Here is a 21,070-nt window from a genome sequence, read left to right as displayed (position 1 = left end):
GTGCCCTGGCCCCACCCAGGGCACCCAGTGTGTACTTCTGTGAACCACGGGGGAGGGGAAGAGCCTCAATTCCCCTGTGGTCACACTGCTCCTGCACGCAGGGGTAGTGGGCAGGAAAACAGCTGAAAAGGCTGCTACTAGCAAGCAGAAGCAGTTTTCCCGCTTCCACCCACAAGGAGCAGACTTACTGTTTGCTCTTGCTTGGTGGAAGCAGACAAAGGTCCCACCAAGCAACAGTGCAGCCCCACTGCTTTGTTTTTTTAGGGCCAACCCTGGGGAGATGGTGGTGGTCCCTGGGGTCGAAATCAGCCTCGGATGGGGGCCACAGGGTGACCCCACCCTATTGATAGTTTGGCCAAGCTGCTTTGACAATTCCCATTTTATAGCCTCTCTATATATTTTTTTTTCCATTACTTTCCATTCCACCTGGAAGGATAAATCTGTGCTACAATTTCCTGGCACAGTTCGGGATGGCAATAATTTTGCGCGAGTACTGAATGTGAATGGATGGATGTAATATCCAGCGTACAGCTTATATACACCTCGATCAGGTGTAATTTTTGGATGTTTTGGTCAGATTAGAAAATAAGGAAATAACTACAAGTTTGTACAGGAAACCCACATCGGGTAACACTTTGCTTCATGCTACTAGAAGTCATCCCAAGAAAAGTGATTGAGAGCATCACATCTGGGGAGTTCCCACGGGCAAGGAGAAACTATCACATATTTATCCTTCCAGGTGGAATGTGAAGTAATGGAAAAAAGATTTATAGAGAGGCTATAAAATGGGAATAGTCAAAGCAGCTAGACAAAAGGCAGAACTAGGAAAAAGGGAAGAACTGTTAAATCCTTTATGTGAGAAGGAAGGAGACAAGAAATGCTGGTTTATTACTACTTTCCCCAACAAAGCTCAGGAGATTAGAATAACCCCTGGGGCACATTGGCCCATTTTAAAAAGTGAGGTACTACTGGGTGAAGTCCTTGATGATTTCCCTAGAATTACCTTTAGAAAATAAAGTATCCTAAGGGAAAAAGTCAATAAAAGTGATATAAGCAAAGATATGAGCAATAAATTTAAAAATGGCTTTTTCCCCTTTGGAGGTTGCAAAGCTTGTAAAAACAGCAATGCCATTACACAGTATAAATCACCTCTCACTGATACGATGAGTATCACAACATACCTTACATGCTAGATTGACTTTACGATACATGTCCTGGAATGCCCATGCAAAATGTGGTATATTAACAGTACTATACATGCTACCAGGAAGCGCATATTGGAACATATGAGAGCGATAACCCAGGTTGACACACATTACCAAGTTGCAAAACAGTTCAATCAGAAACACAAAAGGGATGTGTCCCAACTTAGTTTCTTCATTATTGACATATAATTTCCCATGAAACGTGGGGGCAATAGGGAATTGCAGTTGAGGAGACAAGAGTCCCACTATATAATATCTTTAAACACTAAGACACTGTATGGACTAAATAAGGACGAGAGAGTTGGAAATGCATCTGGGGAAACCCGGAGGTTAGGGTTGTCTCGAGTCTTTGGTTTCTGAATGTTTTATAATGATGAATTTAGTCACTTTTTCAAAATGTTTCCTTTTTCCTTTGGCCCTGTGGTTGGAGAAGCCCCTCCTGGGCTTTAGAAAACTGTTAACTTTAAAATGTCAAAGGTTTTATGGTGTGTTCAATTTTTATCATTTGTATAAACTTTGTGATGTGTTGTATGGTCACCAGGTGACTTTAGTGACTATTAGCATTGATGTTGTTTTTTCTCTTATGTCTTTCACTTTGTTTACTTTACCATTTATATAATGTTTTTTCTTTCACTTTAATCTTTACAAATTTCCCCTCTGTGCTTCCTCTTTGGTTGTCCCTATGTAAGTATATACAGATATAATGGAAGACTAGCCAGGCGATATGCTGTGAATCTACTAAGAGCCAGTTCCTGGCATCCAGTCTTCATCACAACATGGACAGTACTATTTATGAGTACTTATACAATTATGTTTATCAGTTACTGTTGATTATTTTGGAATAAAAAATGTGAGACAACAGTACTGTCATTTGGGCCGCAGGTGAATATGGTACTCGATGGCCCATTTGGGCGTTATGCAGTATGTTTTGCAGCTAGGTGGGCAATAGAAGTTTGCTCACTGGGGCGGAATTCTCGGATAGATTGATAATACAGTATATACTGATGAGGTTACATGTATTACTTGATAGTATAGTGTAGGGGATCGCAGGAATGCATTAGCGAAGCAGAGTGTAATAGGGATGCACACTTGGGGATATAGTATCCTGTGGAATTGTAGGAAATGAGAGAAACACACTAGGGTATATTAAAGTAAAACAGGTTTCAAGATGCCTGCCAAAACAACATTGTCATGTCTATTGTTTATTTTGGTCCTTTATTTATTTTCACTATTTACTGTTTTTTTTTGTTTTTTTTTAAAACTGGTAAGGGAACACAAAAGAGTTTACCGGTGAGCAAGACCCGATATGCCGAAACGTGTTGGGTTGGCGCCATTTGGTGATTATGGGAACTGAGAGGGCAAGGGAGAGAGAGAGAGAGAGATGCATTTCACCCACTGCGGTCTTGATAACCGCCGCTTGAGCAGTCAGTTTCAAATTGTGCATTCGTGTCTTTTAAACATCCATGGGCAGTCTGCTAGTTGTAGTTTGGTCCTTATTCATGTCAGACGTCACTGCTTCACTTACAGGAGATATATATATATGGAAAATGTCACTTACCCAGTGTACATCTGTTCGTGGCATGAGACGCTGCAGATTCACATGCTTTGTACATCCCGCCATCTAGTGTTGGGCTTGGAGTGTTACAAGTTGTTTTTCTTCGAAGAAGTCTTTCGAATCACGAGATCGAGGGACTCCTCCTCTTTCGGCTCCATTGCGAATGGGCGTCGACTCCATCTTAGATTGTTTTCCCCGCAGAGGGTGAGGTAGGAGTTGTGTATTATAGTAATAGTGCCCATGCAATGGAGTAAATATTTATGTACATACTGTTGTTTAAAGCGATATATTTACAAATTTACAAATGTTCAAGATCAAATTCAAACAGCTACAGGCTCCCGGGGAGGCGGGCGGGCGCATGTGAATCTGCAGCTTCTCATGCCACGAACAGATGTACGCTGGGTAAGTGACATTTTGGGTTCGATGGCATGTGTAGCTGCAGATACACATGCTTTGCATAGACTAGTAAGCAGTTATCTCCCCAAAAGCGGTGGTTCAGCCTGTAGGAGTTGAAGTTGTTTGAAACAAAGTTTGTAGTACTGCTTGTCCTACTGTGGCTCGTTGTGCTGTTTAACACATCCAAGCAGTAGTGCTTGGTAAACGTATGAGGCGTAGACCATGTGGATGCCTTACATATTTCAGTCATTGGAATGTTTCCTAGAAAGACCTTCTTTCTAGTTGAGTGTGCCTTTGGTGTAATAGGCAGTTGTCTCTTTGCCTTGAGATAACAGGTTTGAACGCATTTAACTATCCATCTAGCAATGCCTTGTTTGGAAATTGGATTTCCTTAATGAGGTTTTTGGAAAGCAACACATAATTGTTTTGTTTTCCAAATTTGTTTGGTTCTGTCAATGTAGTACATTAACGCTCTTTTGATGTCTAATGTATGTAGTGCTCTTTCAGCTACAGAATCTGGCTCTGGGAAGAACACAGGTAGTTCTACTGTTTGATTCAAGTGGAACGGTGATATGACTTTTGGTAAAAATTTTGGATTTGTCCGTAGAACTACTTTATGCTTGTGTATTTGAATAAATGGTTCTTGTATGGTAAATGCTTGGATTTCACTGACTCTTCTTAGAGATGTGATGGCAATTAGAAATGCAACTTTCCATGTTTAATATTGCATTTCACATGAGTGCATTTGCTCAAAAGGTGGGCCCATGAGTCGTGTTAAAACAATGTTGAGGTTCCATGAAGGAACTGGTGGTGTTCTTGGTGGTATAATTCTTTTTAGTCCTTCCATAAAGGCTTTTATGACTGGTATCCTAAATAGTGAAGATGAGTGGGTAATTTGCAGGTAAGCTGAAATTGCGGTAAGATGTATCTTAAAGGATGAAAAAGCTAGTTTTGACTTTTGCAAATGTAGTAAGTAGCTTACGATGTCTTTAGCAGAAGCGTGAAAGGGTTGAATTTGATTATTATGGCAATAATAAACAAACCTTTTCCACTTATTTGCATAGCAATGTCTAGTGGTTGGTTTTCTAGCTTGTTTTAGGACTTCCATACATTCATGTGTAAGGTCTAAGTGTCCGAACTCGAAGACTTCAGGAGCAAAATTGCTAGATTCAGCGATGCTGGATTGGGGTGTCTGATCTGTTGATTGTGTTGAGTTAACAGATCTGATCTGTTTGGTAGTTTGATATGAGGCACTACTGAGAGGTCTAGTAGTGTTGTGTACCAAGGTTGTCTTGCCCAAGTTGGTGCTATGAGTATGAGTTTGAGTTTGTTTTGACTCAACTTGTTTACTAGATATGGAAGGAGTGGGAGAGGGGGAAAAGCGTATGCAAATATCCCTGACCAGCTCATCCATAACGCACTGACCAGAGACTGATCTTGTGGGTACCTGGATGCGAAGTTTCGGCATTTCGCATTTTCTTTTGTTGCAAACAGCTATTTGTGGTGTTCCCCAATTTTGGAAGTAAGTGTGTAGTACTTGGGGGTGAATCTCCCATTCGTGGATCTGTTGGTGATCCCGAGAGAGATTGTCTGCTAACTGATTCTGAATCCCTGGAATGAACTGTGCTATTAGGCGAATGTGGTTGTGTATCGCCCAATGCCATATTTTCTGTGTTAGGAGACACAACTGTGTTGAGTGTGTTCCTCCCTGTTTGTTTAGGTAATACATCGTTGTCATATTGTCTGTTTTGACAAGACTGTGTTTGTGGCTTATTATTGGTTGAAATGCTTTTAACGCTAGAAATACTGCCAATAGTTCTAAGTGATTTATGTGAAACTGTTTTTGCCGAGAGTCCCATTGTCCCTGAATGCTGTGTTGATTGAGGTGTGCTCCCCACCCTATTATGGAGGCATCTGTAGTTATTACGTATTGAGGCACTGGGTCTTGAAAAGGCCGCCCTTGGTTTAAATTTATATTGTTCCACCATTGAAGCGAGGTGTATGTTTGGCGGTCTATCAACACTAGATCTAGAAGTTGACCCTGTGCTTGTGACCATTGTGATGCTAGGCACTGTTGTAAGGGCCACATGTGTAATCTTGCGTTTGTGACAATGGTTATGGATGAGGACATCATGCCTAGGAGTTTCATTACTATTTTGACTTGAATTCTTTGGTTTGGATACATGACCTGAATTACATTGTGAAATGCTTGTACTCTTTGTGGACTTGGAGTGGCAATCCCTCTTGCTGTGTCGATTGTTGCCCCTAAATATTGCTGTGTTTGACACGGCTGAAGGTGTGACTGTGTAATTGATTGAGAAACCTAGTTTGTGTAGGGTTTCTATGACGTACTTTGTGTGTTGTGAACACCTTTTTAGTGTGTTGGTTTTGATTAACCAATCGTCTAGATACGGGAACACATGTATTTGCTGCCTTCTGATATGCGCAGCTACTACTGCCAGGCATTTTGTAAAAACTCTTGGCGCAGTCCTTATTCCGAATGGCAACACCTTGAATTGGTAATGTACCCCTTGGAATACAAATCTTAGGTACTTTCTGGGTGAAGGATGTATTGGTATATGGAAATATGCATCCTTTAGGTCTAGTGTTGTCATGTAGTCTTGTTGTTTGAGCAGTGGGATTACGTCTTGTAATGTCACCATGTGAAAGTGGTCTGATTTGATGTAGGTATTTAATGTTCTGAGATCTAATATAGGTCTCAGTGTTTTGTCCTTTTTGGGTATGAGAAAGTAGAGAGAGTAAACTCCTGTTCCTTTCTGTTGAATTGGTACTAATTCTATTGCTCCTTTTTGTAGCAATGCCTGGACCTCTAGTCCTAGAAGATCCATGTGTTGTTTTGACATTGTGTTTTTTCGGTGGAACGTTTGGAGGGAATCTGAGAAATTCTATGCAATAACCATGCTGGATAATTGCCAGTACCCAAGTGTCTGTTGTTATCTCCTCCCAATGTTTGTAAAAATTGCTTAGTCTCCCCCCTACTGGTGTAATGTGTTGGGGATTTGTGACTTGGATGTCACTGCTTGTTTTGAGGAGTTTTGGGGCTTTGGAACTTCCCTCTATTCTTTTGGAATTGTCCCCCTCTATTTTGCCCCCGAAATGTTCCCCGCTGATATTGACTTTGATAAGTGGGCCTTGTTTGTGAGGTTGTGGGTTCTGTAGCTTGTCCTCGAAACCCCCCTCTAAACTGTATTTTGCGAAATGTGCCTCTGCTCTGTGGGGAGTAGAGTGCGCCCATGGCTTTGGCCGTATCAGTGTCTTTTTTAAGTTTTTCGATAGCAGTGTCCACCTCCGGCCCAATCAACTGCTGTCCATTAAAAGGCATATTCAGCACGGCTTGTTGTATTTCCGGCTTGAATTCTGACGTACGCAACCATGCATGTCTCCTTATTGTTACTGCAGTATTTACTGTCCTTGCAGCTGTATCTGCTGCATCCATTGCTGACCGTATCTGATTATTTGAGATACTTTGTCCTTCCTCCACCACTTGTTGTGCCCTTTTCTGGAACTCTTTGGCAAAGTGACATTATGAAAAGCCGCTGCTCGAGACCACCTGCGTGTAGGATGTACTGTTCTCAGGTGGAGACGGTCTCGCTGGGTAACAGTCTGGGCTGTTTTCCGATACTAGCACATCATAAAGGTCCCATGCGTCGGGATCATCCTGACTCAATGCAGTATGAGTTGGGGATTGCATCAGTGGTGCAGTGACTACCGGTGATGTGTGCATTGATGGTGGTGGAGATGGTGGCAGAGTTGTCTGTCATGCCACCTTTGCCTGTGGCTGCTTGTCCTTTTCTCTTTTCATTTTAATTGGGGGAAGAGTGCTTATCTTCCCTGTGTCCTTTTGAATGTGGAGCCTCCTTTGAGTGTAGTCTGGCTCCATTGATTCTAGTTCTTGTCCAAACTTATGTCCTTGCATTTGGGAGGACAATCCCTGTTCCTCTGTGTAGGAACCTGATTTCGGTTCCGAGGCTGGATGTTTCGGAATGGAAACCTTTTCTGTAGCTTTTTTCGGCTCCGATGACACTTTCTTTATTTTCGGCGTCGTGGTCTCTCGGTGCAGACCCATTTCGGTGCCGCTGTCTCGGTGCCGAACTTGCTCGGAGCCGCTGTCTCGGGCTCGAGATTGCTGTGTGCCGGTATCTCAACCGGAGTCGGATGACTTCGACACAAGCGTGCCCTTTTTCGGTGCCGATGATCGGTCACCTATTTTTCGGGTTAAGCCATGGCCTGTTGGCGGTGGCGTCCCATGGGCTTTTGTGCTCTTCTCGTGAGTTTTATGTTTCGACGTCTTACTCACGGTTTTAGGCGTTTCTTCGGGATCGAGCTCGTCCGAGTCAGACTCCTGCATGGAGAAGGTTTCTTCTTCCTCCTCCAAATAAATGCCTTTGTCCTGTCGGCGCCGACGCCATTTACAGTCTTCTCGCTCTTCGATCTCTTAATGTCTTCCTCGATCGAAACACTCGACAGGCTTCACAGGTATCTTCTTTGGGTTCTGGAGACAGACACAAGTTACAGACCAGGTGCTGATCTGTATACGGATACTTGTTGTGACATTTTGGGCAGAAGCGGAATGGACCGTTCCATCAGCCTTAAAGAGCCACGTGGCCGGGCCGAACAGGCCCCGACGTGGGATCGAAAAAACCCCAAAGGGCCACCGGAGCTCTTCAAAAGTCGGTGTTGATCTGTAGTAACTAACCCGATACCGAACGCAAACAATACCGTTGAATTTTCCGAGATTCAAACTAATTTTCCGAACCGAAACACGGAGCGAAAAGGAACACGTCCGAACCCGATGGCGGAAAAAAAACAATCTAAGATGGAGTCGACGCCCATGCGCAATGGAGCCGAAAGGGGAGGAGTCCCTCGATCTCGTGACTCGAAAGACTTCTTCGAAGAAAAACAACTTGTAACACTCCGAGCCCAAATGTACATACTGCCCCATTTGGTCGGTCTAAGAGAACTTTACTTTTGGTTAGGGTGCACTATTCCTATGTCCTGAGTATTGTATACATGTAATGACAAGCAGAGGGTGCTTTGCTCCAATTAGCTGTTTAGAGTTCAGATCTAGCAAAAACACTGCTTGGACTGTTCTCATCAACTTCTTTTTTACAATGGACTTGTGATAACACTGCACATCATTCTTAGCAACGGCTGTGCTGACAGCCATCAGGGTTGCTCTGTTCCAATTATTTGCACTGGGAAGATGGATGCTGCTAGCGAAGGCACAGTGCTCCTATTCAATACTCCTAGCAGAGGTCTGATGTTGCCAGAAGGTGCCATTCTCCATGTTGTTTACTAGGCATCAGGTAAGAATCACAGGGTTCACTGCTCCAACTGGCTGCTCATGGTCAACGGCAGGTAAAGAGTACAGTGCTTTATGCTTTGAATGACTGCTCGGAGCAGATATTTGGTGACTGCACAAGGTGCCCTGTTCATATTGTTTATTTCTTTTAGAAGTCATACCACAACTGAGAAATCTCTGCTCCCACAGGCTTCCTTCGTCAGAGAGCTGGTCTTGGATACGGTCTGCATAGACTGGTATGGGTCATAGGCATGAGTTTTTTCCTTACCTTAGCACAGTTGCGCAGCTCCACAGACAGTGACTGCCAAATCTCCTCCAACTGCTCGGTGGTCTTCATCTGTGCCTCAGACACCCCACCAGAAGCCTTTGCCTTCTTTTTCTTCTTCCTCTTGATTTTTTTGTTCTGCGGATAAAGAAAGCAAGGTCGCTGACTCAAACTGTGGAGGTTTTTTTAAGGTTCTAGGGAAGTCGAAGGTTATTATAACAAATGTTGGGGTTACTGTTATTTACCAATGGTCTGTCTCCTAGGCCTACAATACTTCTGAAGTCACATAGAATGATCAAGTATGGTTTCTGGCACTTGCCTCATGATAGAGGGGTTGTGTGCTCAAGGCTTACTCCAGGTGGTGCTGTTGTGTTGGCAGCTCCGAAACCGTACAACATTTAAAAACACTTAACTTGAATATTCAGGCAGTTCTTTTTTAGAAAAAAGGACTTTATTACAGTTTAATTAAAATATACTCAAGGAATACAGATTTAAGAAGTCATTCTCGTGACCAATATTGGAGACAGGCATTTTCAAATGACATCACTATTGAGCTCATCAACAGCTCATCTGACAGAAGAATTTGCAGCATTCAATGAAAGCAACCAAGTGATAATGATGAGTTGCAGGGAAGAAAATAAATGCCACATTTCTAAGAGGGCTTGAAAGAGAACAAGAGAAAGGAGTTAAGGATTAGGACAAATCAGACACCATTGTACTGTACATTAAGCAAATGAACATCATCCATGTGATGAAGTTACTACTGAAAATAGACATCACAACATCTCCATCCCTAAGCATTCTGAAAGTTCTCCATAATCTAAGCGTTGTGCAACAAGGGAGCATTACAGTTTGTCTTAAGATGTTGATCACAACCTATCATGATTCTACCAAGAGAGCTGGGTGATAATGGTAGCAGAGGAACATCTTTACCACTAATTGGAAGCTAATTTGTCCATATCTCGCAATTTTCTCACTTCACCACATTGTGCCGAACCCAACGTATCTCGAAGGGCTGTTATGTACCCCATGACTCAAGTCGTATACGGTGGACCCAGTCTCTAATTTGTAAACTTTAACTCCATACATTCCCATCTCCATTGATCCTTATCTTGCACAATCCGAATTTCGGCCAGGGGTTCTTGGAGTGGAACTCTGGTAACCCACTGAGGCTGGGAGAGTTCTTTGATAATGGAGCTCTACTGTTCCATGAAACCATAATTTCAACTTGTCCAGAGCAGAGGATTTCCATCACACCAGTTTTTGTACAGGGGATCCAAGCGAGAATATCAAAATAAACTTTTTAGGGAACAAACAAACCTGAAATCGCTGTTTGCTAACAGTGTCAGGTGTAAGGGCATCAAATGCTTGTACCGCTAGATTTCTCCGAGCTCTGAAACCACTATCAAAGCATACATTTTTACTGAACTAGGAGAAAAATCTGGAGTGGAATGTTGCCTTTTCTTCTACGGACTGAACAATAATTTCATTTTATTCTTTACTTCCAAACAAGCTCTAAGGAAGTGCACCCTTTTTCAACATTTCCTACATGAAACATTTCTATTTGATAGCTGAGGTATATGCTAGATGTCTGTCTTTTACTCCCACATGTTACACTTTAATTGGTCACAGTTTGGTCTCATTTTTGTGGTTGTACCTGCCTTGCATTTAGTAAAATCATCACTTACGTTAATCTCTGACTGCACTAACTGGTTAAGTGTCTGTTTATTTTATGCAGTCCACAATGTACTCACTAGTGCTAGCAATGTGGACAGGGTTTTCAAAATCAGTACTGAATGCCAATACCTTACCTTGAATGCTTGGATCCTACAAGTTGATCACAGATGGAGTTGTCGCAAAATGGTCCAAAGATAAATGTCTAAGCACATTAATGTATTTTTTAAACTGAAACTTAGAAAACATCTAATTGAGTTTAAGTTTGGCAAGAATTTGTAAGCTTTCCTCCCTTCATTGTTTATTGTTGTGGAGTAACACATGCTATTTATGCCAAGATGACAATTTTTACCACATCACTTGTGATTAGCGAAGACTTAAATGATGCCACCAATTGTTTCTAGGGGAGGGTATGTTCACCTAGATCATTAAGAAAGGGAGAAGTCTGGGAGCCTCCTGGTGGTTGCAATAATAGGATTCATCAGTTCCAGCGAAGGTAAGGGGACAGTAGGGCAGTAAAGGAAACTACAGTGTGCAATGTAATACAGTTACAATAAGTTAATAGATAGGTAAGCAGGTATAAAAACTGAGCAATGTAGGTAAAGGTTATGCAGAGTAATAGACTCCTTGAAGTAAATGTTTATAGGATAGGAGGCAGTACAGGTAAAAGCAGCCATCTCTTACTGTTTTATACTTTTGGTTTAAGTTTCAGGAGGCGTGTAGGGAAGAAAGCTGTCCTGATGCTTTGAGGAGACGCCCAGGGGAGAGAGAGTGGGTTCTCGCTCTATCCCATGTCTCACAAGGGGGCAGCACACTGGGGCTTGTGCAGCAGGGCTAGGCCCGACGCTACTACAAAAGCCCTCAGAAGGAGGCCAGTACCCGGGCCATCGAACCACAACAATGTGCAGGAGCTTGGCAATAGGTGTATAAACCAAAAGGTCCATGCCACATGGTATTTGACACGAGACTCGTGTCAGGGGTGAGGATGCATGCTGTTTGATACCAAACATGACCCATTTAGGCAGTACCATAATGGAGATGGTGACTTCTGGTTTGCCCGGGTGCCAGCCCATGTTATCCTATGGACCGTTGTTCACTTATAGTAGCCTTTAATGGAAAAGGCCACTATAGGGACATATAAGATTGCACTTATAAGTCCACGCCTTTAACATAACACACTGTGTCTCCCAGGATAAGGAAGCTGTCCTTAGGGGTGACTGACATGTATTAAAGATAGTGCTGAGGCAGTGCCACACATGGTGTGGGCACAGTCATGTTATAACTGTTCACACTGCTCCTGCAGTCCGCAATGGCAGGATTGCCGTCATAGTTTACGTGGGTCACTTTGGGTGGAACAAAACAGTGCAGCAGGCCCTGGTGACCCCTTTAACATCCATGCCCTAGGTAACACTGGTACCATATACTAGGGACTTCTAAGGGGGTTAAAGTACTTGCCACCTGGGGATACCAAATCACAGTCGCAAATTTAGGGAGTGAGCACTGGCACTGGGGCCTAGTTAGCAGGCTCCAGGGCACTTTCTGTCTCATAACCAACAGCATCTAGATAAAAAAAAATAAAGGGGGGGGGACGATCCAAAAAGAGCACTTCCTACATCTAGTAACTTGGATCCACAAGTTCAGTCCGAGAGGCAGCTCCACCCTGCAAGGGGAAACCCAATGCAAGACTTTGCAACCAGAAGGCTGAGATACAGATTCAGTAGTTATCCAGTACAGGCACAACAGCACAAGGATATCTGTGAGGAGAAAGACAGGAGCTGAATAAGGAGCAATGTAAGCAGTGCAAAACCACACATTCTTAGACCATGGAATTGGGCTAGGCTGGCAAAGTTCTCTCACAGAAAATATGCAGGACACAGAATCTGCAGTTTGAGGCCACACACAGAAACAGGTAAGGATAGGAAAAATTTATAACGAGGGGAAACTGAAACCTGCATGCAGAAACAAAGCACACTGAGCGCAGACTACACCCAAATCACCCGAGATCTGACCAAAGTCATATAGGTATGTATGCTGTTGCTTCAATCCCAGATGACACAAAGAATGTGGTAACAGATGCAACAGGAGCAGGGGTGTGGAATTCCTATAGCCGGATGCCCAGGACATATTGTTTTGGGACACGGACAACAAGTTTTCATGCTTATTCTGTCCTTGGGTCAAGTACGCCCAACCCCATGCAGCACAAACCCTTTGGCTGCCAGCTTACACAGAAAGGAACTGTTTGCAGTTAAGATAATATTTGTGTCCATATGTTAATGCTATTTAAACTTGTATTTAAAAATCGTTAATTCAAAGCCTTTGTTATTAAGGTGAGCAACCTAAATAAATGATGTAAGGTCACACTGAGCTACTGACAGTGGTTCCAGTAAATAAATGTGTGTACGCACATTTGAAACATTTAAGGATATGAGGTTACATATAATGCTACCTGCATACTCTCTAGTTAATGCAAATGTTTGCAGAAGCTTGTCAGCAAGATTAATGATTCTTTGCTTTCACAATGAAATGTTAAGAAAAAAATGCAAGTAGGAAAAAAAACGTTTTGCAGTGAAATATTCGTTGCAATTTCTTTGAAGCAGCATTTAGTAAACTCTGTTGATGCATCATAGTATTCCCAAAAATATTCATATTGGACAATCTGTGTAACCATATTCTACAAGATTATGGGAAACATGAAAATAAGCAAGCACTGGCAAAGCCAGCCGATCAGACATCGATTGTCAGTCTTTTGAATTTGTCAATGCGTGTCTTTTTTTGACACTGTGGTTGTAATACTATTGTTTTGGAAGCTGCCAGGCCCTCACCATTGTAACAAACAGTGGCAAAAAAAAAAATTGTTCTCAAAAAGGCCACATTGCCACAATAGTCCTGGCGCTGAACAAAACTACTTAGAGTGCCAATATGCTCCTTTTGGAGGAGCAGTATGTTATCACTCACATAAAGCCCACCAATAGTTGGACAGAGAGAGAAATAGAGCTTGAATAAAAACAAATTGTCTTGGTTAACGCCAGACCTAATTGAGGGCCCAATTCCTAAAACGTATACCCATGGTAAGAGTCTTTACATTAGTGAATTTCATGAATTCACAGAAGCAGACCAGGAAATCGTTTTCCTAGAACATATTTGTGAACTGTATTTTAGCACAAGCAAATATGGATGTGTAGATTGGCTCATGTGAATCTGAGCGTTTACAAGTTCATTTTCCCTCCAACTACTTCTGGAAAAACTTCTACTTTTGCCCTTGTCAGGAGTAAATTTCCAGCCTTTCTCAGAGTGGGTAAAAGATTTAAAAAGAGCTAGTGAAAATCCTTAGAACATGTATTTTAGTAGGTTTACAGAGACTCAAAGGCATTCCAGGCCTGAAAGTATTTCTTACTGCTTCCTCCAGCCCCAGAATGTAGATCTGCAGAAAGGTGGTAAAATAAGGAAATTGCTAGTATTCAAGCCCCACTATAGAATTATCCCTGGCATAATCACAGAGCCATTGTAACAAACAAGTGCTTACATAATGAGATTTCTGCTATAATTTGTCGACGCACTACATGGCACCAAAGGGACAAGTCAATTTTTTTTTTTTTTTTTTTACAGAACAAGTAGATTTAGGAAGTAACCTGTCCCGTGGACAAGTAGATATTTTATGAAATTCCACACTCCTGAGGAGGCAGCGCTGCACTGACGAGAAGTACACAGCATGGGTTAGGAGGATAACAGCTGTCCCGTGAACCGTTGACAATACGACGCTTGAGAAGTAATCTTACTTATGAACAATCTTTGAAATCAAACTCAACAGAAGTCACAGCAGCAAGCAGTTGGCAAGAGAAGTCTCAATATTCCTCGAGAGTAACAAAGTGCTAAGCAAGGAGGGTGAAGAGAAATATCAAGTATGCAAGAAAAGGGTGGAAGAGAAAAGCACATAGAGGAAAGGGGGTCAAGGATTAGCACAAGAACAACACTTTTCAACTGTACAATATGCAATAAAAATCATCCATGTGAGGGACGAACCACTAAAACAGAAATCGCAACAGATCTACAAAGAAAACCAGGAGATCCAAGGACCTTCTTACCAGTTACAACCCACCCCACAAATGTTTATAGGTCCCTTGCACTAGGCTAGGTGATATGCTTTGCATTAACATGGGCATTCTAGTCTATGTTATTGTGCCTGTGGGTGTGACTTCAGGTGAACGTGGCTGCAGTTTTAAGCATTTAGGGACACTTTTGTTTAGTCAGTGGGTTAGAGGAGTCGAAAAATGATACACAGTAATACATAATAATTACAATCTGAGTAACCAATTTGTCTGGCCATCAGAATCCTGTGGTGAAATGCCAAGAATTCCACTTGCTACAGTCCTTCAGCACTAAGAGAAAAGGACCAAGATAAACCCCACAAACAAGGATTTGTGTCTGCTTCCAGGGTTCAAGAAGGTGTCCAAAGGAATTACCTTGTGTCTGTTCTCAAGCGCTCTGTTGGGGTCACAAGTTCAGCTACTGGAGTACAGACTCTATGAGCTAATGCACTCCAAGTTGTGGACAGGGGCTGGCAACTCTGGTAATAAATAATAGGTTACCTTTGATAGTAGTTTTAAGGGTCTGTATCTTGTAATCAGACAGTCACGGCTGAGATTTTCCCGAGGGTGGTGGCACATATGGGCCAGAGGTGCCCACAATAAGCAGGGGGAACCAGTAGCCCATTGACTACTGATCAGCACAATGGTAACTTCAATGTGATTTTGACTAGCAACATCTCTGGAAATAACCCAGCAAGGAGTCCGCTTCTACAACTGGGGCGATATAACAGATGCAGACGCACCGGCACGGGGGTCGCAGTCCAGTTTTCTCCAGACCTCGAAGACAACAGAGTTAAGTTCAGACAACCCACAGTTACAGGGAGGAATAGGGCTGATACAGGCTCATCAATCTCTATGAAGAAGGCAATAGGGGTATTCTGATGTTGAGTTGATGGTCCAGAGCAGCTGTATGGACCTAACTTCCGTCTCCATGGCAGACACAGTCCTTCAAGATATCATTCAAGCAGATCCTAAATGTTAGCTAAGGCTTGGGCTCTTGTCTGCGGATTGGGTTACTGCTTGTGGCTGGCAGGCACAGTCCAACTAGCTCTTTCTACATCCACGGGCCAAGGAGCGAAACCATGCTAACCAGACTTCGGCTGGGTCTCATAGAAGAGTAAAACCCAGCAGACTTTTTACTCCTGCATCTTCCGTGTTCTTCTCTACTGATGCTATTGTTGTAAAGGACCTATTTAGAGATGATCACCCATATTATACCAAAGATTGAGAGAGGATAACTAGTACTTAAATCCTACTATAGAGTCTAAGCCAGGCTAATCAAGATACACCTTTCTAATCTTAGTCCACCAATATGGAACGACCACTGCTGTGCTGTTCCTTTTGCAACCATTTATGCAGGATCAATGGTGTGGCCCTATTTAAAAAGACATTTTCCTATAACACATCGGTCACAGGCAAGGAGTGGGTCACTCACTGAAAACCTGGCCCACGTCAAAGGGCAACGGGCTGTTAATCTCTATCAAACCCTGCTGGCACATCTAGTTTTAGAAGGGATGCTGGAGATGTATGGTTGGTAGGTTCAATATTTTTCCATAAGGGGCACCACTATGTTGTGACGCATTCACACAGTAAGACACCCACTCAGTCTTCAACACAGGCACCCACCAAGACATGTGCCAAGGCATGATGAAGCCAATGGACTACAGCTATGGGAGATGAAAAGACCTTTACACTGGGAAAGCCGCTTGGTAGTCCATCCACATGGGGACAAGTTACAAAAGAAAAGAAAAAAAAAGAGAATGTGCCCCAAAATGCAATGCATATTGCCACAACTTAAGTAGTTTGGTTAGAGGGAGCAGTACCTACTCTCATAAAAAGGAGGTGCTCTCTGGTTGCCCCCGAAAGCAGAGCGCCAAATGTCAAGTTATTTAAAATAGAAGAGCCCACAGAGGGTGGGCACAATTTTCAAGATCAGTGTTAAAAAAAAAAAAAAACACACAGTTGTTCAGAAACGTACAAAGGTGGGATAGCTCAGCTTCAGAAAGCTGCAAAGAGGTCTTTCACCCAAATAGCATAAATGTGCAAAGGCATGTAGGAGGTGTGCAAACATGAATACGGATAAATTGATAAACTGTAATCCTAGTTCTCTTCCAGGTGAATCCTCAAAGTCATAAGCACTGAAAATTCCTGCCTACGTGCATGGATCCAAGAGAACACTTTGAGACTGAATGAATGAACCCCATTCATGTACATAGTACCCTTAACACTACATATCTCTAAATGTAGCCAAAAGCATAGGCTACAAATATACCTGCAATAACATTGTAATTTATTAATTTACATTTACATTTTTTATAATGCAGGAAAACAAAAGAGAAAGAAAGGTGGATTTATAGCCTTTATTAAACAAGAAACTGCAATGGAATGCAAGGCATTGGTAGCCATAGGCTGCACTTTAAAGTATAACAGAGAAAATTGACACCGAGCCTTTAAGACCTCAAAGGACTCTGTATCCAATCATGCCCCACAGGTGATAGTTAGGTCAGTTCTTTTTTCTGGCTCCTAGTGTTAGGATCCTGGAGCATTGAGCTCTACTATGTTTTGGATTTTTTTGTCAAAAAAATACTCTTAAAAAACTACTGTTTTTGATTTCTACTAAGACCCTCTGAAACTTACTATACAGAAGTATCCTTTTTTGACAAAAAAAATCCATCTTTTTTTGTGACACCATTTATAAGATAGAAAATCTGTCTCATTGGGTTGCAGGAGAGAGGAAGAACAGCTTCAAGTGGCCTTGGAGGACTCCAACCCGACTCCAACAGGCCCTCCTCTCACCCAAAGAAGGTGCCCAGTGGAAGATCTTCAAAACAACATGAAAACTGTGTTTTCGATTGACGTCAAGAGGTATCACATAGAGGTCTAGGCAGATTCCTGTTTGTTTGCCGTAAACATCAAGATTTCATTCTCACCGACGCCACTCAACGTCAAGGCAATCCTGGCCAGTAAGACCTCAGTCCACATCAATCCAGCATCACAGACTCCACCAAGGCCTCCACTGACGTAAGGACATCACTCGTCGAGTCATAACACCAGCTAGGCCTCTGTCAATGTCAAGGCACCACTCCAAGTCAGTGTATGGATCACCGCTAATGTCTCAAACATCTAGACAGCACGCATCAACGTCAAGGGCTCAGTCGAGTAAGAAATAGCACCACTCAAAGTCAAGACACCCTTCTCCTTCGCGGCAACCTTCAACGCCCGGATTGGCTGGCCTCTTGAGGTTAAGACACAGGCTGCCTAGTCATTCAACGCCTACATCAAGACCTGAACTACCACCCGCGACATTGCCACTGTCGAGACCACAGAGAGATGAGAGGAGTTCACTTGCTAGCCCGGGTTCGCAATTAACAATACCCTCAAACCCAGGAGGGCGTTGAGTATCAACTGACGTTGAGATTGTGACAGGGCTACCACTAAATGTTGCATCTCGTGCAACCTGCACACCTTGAGGCCCCAATAAATATTTCTCCAGGATGGTTGGAAATTCTCTGCAAACGGGGGGTACAGCAAAGTCCAGAATCAGACTACTCACAGACATACTCTACATCCAGCGCTGATTCACGCTCACCATCTCCAAACTCCATAACGCCACCTGCTTCGCCCTCAGGCTTCAACATCACCTCAAGAGAGAAACGCTCCTGTAATTGGAACACCAAGGCTTTCCAGAACCCCACTGAGACATAGGGCAAGATCCAGAACAACAAGGACCAGATCCACTTCCAGGTCTCGGCGATCTCACAGGTCCAGGTCGCAACATAGACAACATAGGTCTCATCACCTGGTCTACATCCTCTAGGTCATCAGTGAGAGACTATTCGACTACAGTGACAGACACTCCACCAGAAAGAGTCTCTCCAATTGATTATCTATCAATGTTCGATGAAGTGATGTTCGAGGTGCAGCCAAGCTAAAAATACATTTCTGCCCCCTCCCAACATCATCGTCATCTTTGAAACCTTGCATCTTCGATCAGCGTCAAAACCATTGCTTCCTCTGTTTCCAGGCCTGATGCAACCAGCAATGGACCTTTTTCTCGCCCTGGCGTCTTTGCGAGCTGCTCCATCACGGATCCTCAAAAAGTACAAAGTGTCTGATAAGGCTCCATTGTTTCTAAGGTTTGATCCACCACCAGACTCTGATTATAGCTGTGGTGAAGACTCCTCATGCTGTGGCTGCTTCATGGATGCCTTGGGTAAGAAATGCGTGGTACCTCTGCTTCCTTCATGAATGTGGCTAGTACATCTAACGTGTTAGCGAGATAAAGAAGATCTCTCTGGGACTCCCCCTCTCGGTTTTCAGAAAGGAAGATAGGCAAGACTTCCAGGAAAATACTGAAGGAAGGGATTGCACCAAAGCATCTGAAGTTTCTACACCTCACAGTGGCATGCAAGCATTACTAGTGTACCAATGTAGTCCTCTCAAAACCTATGGGTCAGCCTTTTGAAACGATACATAAGGCATCTTTACAACACCTTACATGGAAAACTGCTCTTCTAGTGGTAATTACTTCGGCACGTAGAGCCAGCGAGATCCAGGCTCTAAGGGCAAAAGAACCCTAGACTGTTTATCATGTTAAAAGAGTAGTCACAAGAACCCATCTGAGTTTTCTTCTTAAGGTGGTTGCAGACTTTCACATCAACCAGACTATTTCTCTTCCCACATTCTTTACTAATCCTTCCACTCCAACAGAAGGAGCAATGCACTCGTTAGATCTCGAACAACGAGTCCTCAAATGTTATTTAAATAAGACCAAAGGCATCAGGTAATCTGACCATCTGTTTGCCAATTATGGTCCACTGAGAACAGGTACGGCTTCCTCCAAAACAGACTATCTCTAGATGGAAAGTCTCTTCTATAGCACTTTCCTACCAGCTATCCAACAAACATTTACCTGTTGCACCTAAGGCCCACTCTACGAGAGGTAAGGCGACAACAGCTGCTCTCTTGAGAAATGTCTCCATTGCCAAGATTTGTAAAGCCGCAACATGGAGATCGGTACACACTTTCTCCAGACATTACTGCCTAGACTCAGACACCCAGGCAGATACTCAAGTAGGGCAAGCTTCTCCAAGAAATCTGTTTCGATAATTGTAACAGCTATTTTTTTTGCCTGATCTAGATTTGTACTAAGAGGTGTGGGATGGGTTTGCTACTCTATTCAGTATTTAGGACTACTGACTAGGATCACCTCGGAGAGAAGGGTAAATTGCTTACCTGTAGTTCTCGTCCAGAGAAATCCTCAAAGTCATAAGCAACCCTCCCGCCTTCCTGGTCGAATCTGCCATGCAACAGCGCTTACTTCCTTGGTACTGTGATCTTTATCACAGCTTTTTTTGTCAAAAATGTTACTGTCATGAGTGCCATGATTTCTAAGGTAATTAGCAGTGCATGGCGGGGCACGAGTTAACTATAATGTCCCTGTAGCATTTGTTTTTCTAAGTGAATTTCCCTTTTTTTTTAAACTCTATTTTCTAACTATAATGGCCCTGTAACCTTTGCTTTTTCAGTAAATTTACAGTTCTTTTAACGTATAGTAATTTTCCTTGCTATACGTTAATCCAACCACCGCCACACATGACTTTTGGCCGTGTGCAGCGGCCATTGTCCACAGGGCCAACCCCCTATAAGCACCCAACAACCTTGCAGTATGCAAGGCCTTTGCCCGTGCTCAGCTGAGGTTGCCCACAAGACCTGGCCTGCAGCCAGACCCTGCAGCCAACCCCCACTAACCACCCAACTCCATGCTGTGCACAGCCCCATGACCATACATGGCAGAAGTTGGCTGCGGCCTCTCAGTGTCAGAAGAGGTGTGAGAAGGTGTGTCTGAGGGCGAGGGTGGCTGTGAGTGCATACATCAGTGTTTTAGTGGGTGCCTCAGTGGGTACATGAGGCTGTCAGTTGGTCTGTGAGTGGGTGTGTGAGTTTGAGTGGGTGTGTGAGTTTGAGTGGGTCTGTGGGTGCGTGAGGGTCGGGCTGTGAGTGGGTGCACAAAGCTCTGAGTGGGTCTGTGAGAGGGTGCGCAAGAGCCTAAGTGGGTAGGAGAAAGAGTGAAAGAAAGTGAGAGGGAGACAAAGTGAGTATTTTTGTGTAGGCTTTGATTTACGATATACTTAGAATGAGATACTTCTGCACAATATGAAAAGAAAAATGTATTTGCTACTTAAAAAGAGTAAGATCACCTTTCAGTCTGATTCTTAAACATTTTTACTTAAAAAATAAAAAAATAAAAATGGAAAACGAGTCCAGCTAGACACGAACCCTCAACGCTCAGTGAGAAGGTCTGTGAAAATGAAGCCCATTATGGGCTATCTGGGACCACAGGGGAGCCTTCAAAGGCTCTTCCGCGGTCTGCGCATTTTTTAAAATTCATTTTATAAGAAGCCTTTTACGGGTTATCAGGTACTGCGGGGGGATCAAGGCCTCCCCTGTGATCCCTGGATATATATTATTTTTCCCTTCCGGGCTATGAAGGACCACCAGGGGAGCCTCAAGGCTTTCCCCAGCAGTTGCTGGACATTTCTTCACATTTTTTAGTAATTTGCCCTT

At 43.2% G+C, this 21,070-nt stretch overlaps 1 protein-coding gene across 9 annotated transcripts in view; it reads right to left on the bottom strand.

The window, feature by feature from the left end:
* The window catches only part of TIMELESS (timeless circadian regulator), a 361,230-nt gene that overhangs the window by 229,377 nt on the left and 110,783 nt on the right, over positions 1-21,070 (bottom strand). For all 9 annotated transcript variants that reach the window (XM_069230703.1, XM_069230700.1, XM_069230699.1 and 6 more), the window contains exon 13: positions 8,748-8,882. In XM_069230703.1, coding sequence (XP_069086804.1) covers positions 8,748-8,882 — 135 coding nt within the window. The remainder of the gene's footprint in view (positions 1-8,747; positions 8,883-21,070) is intronic.

Source organism: Pleurodeles waltl, chromosome 4_2 (genome assembly GCF_031143425.1).
Source record: "Pleurodeles waltl isolate 20211129_DDA chromosome 4_2, aPleWal1.hap1.20221129, whole genome shotgun sequence".
NCBI lineage: Eukaryota > Metazoa > Chordata > Amphibia > Caudata > Salamandridae > Pleurodeles > Pleurodeles waltl.
The sequence above is the reverse complement of the archived record's forward strand: the minus strand, read 5'-3'. Positions and strand labels throughout refer to the sequence as shown.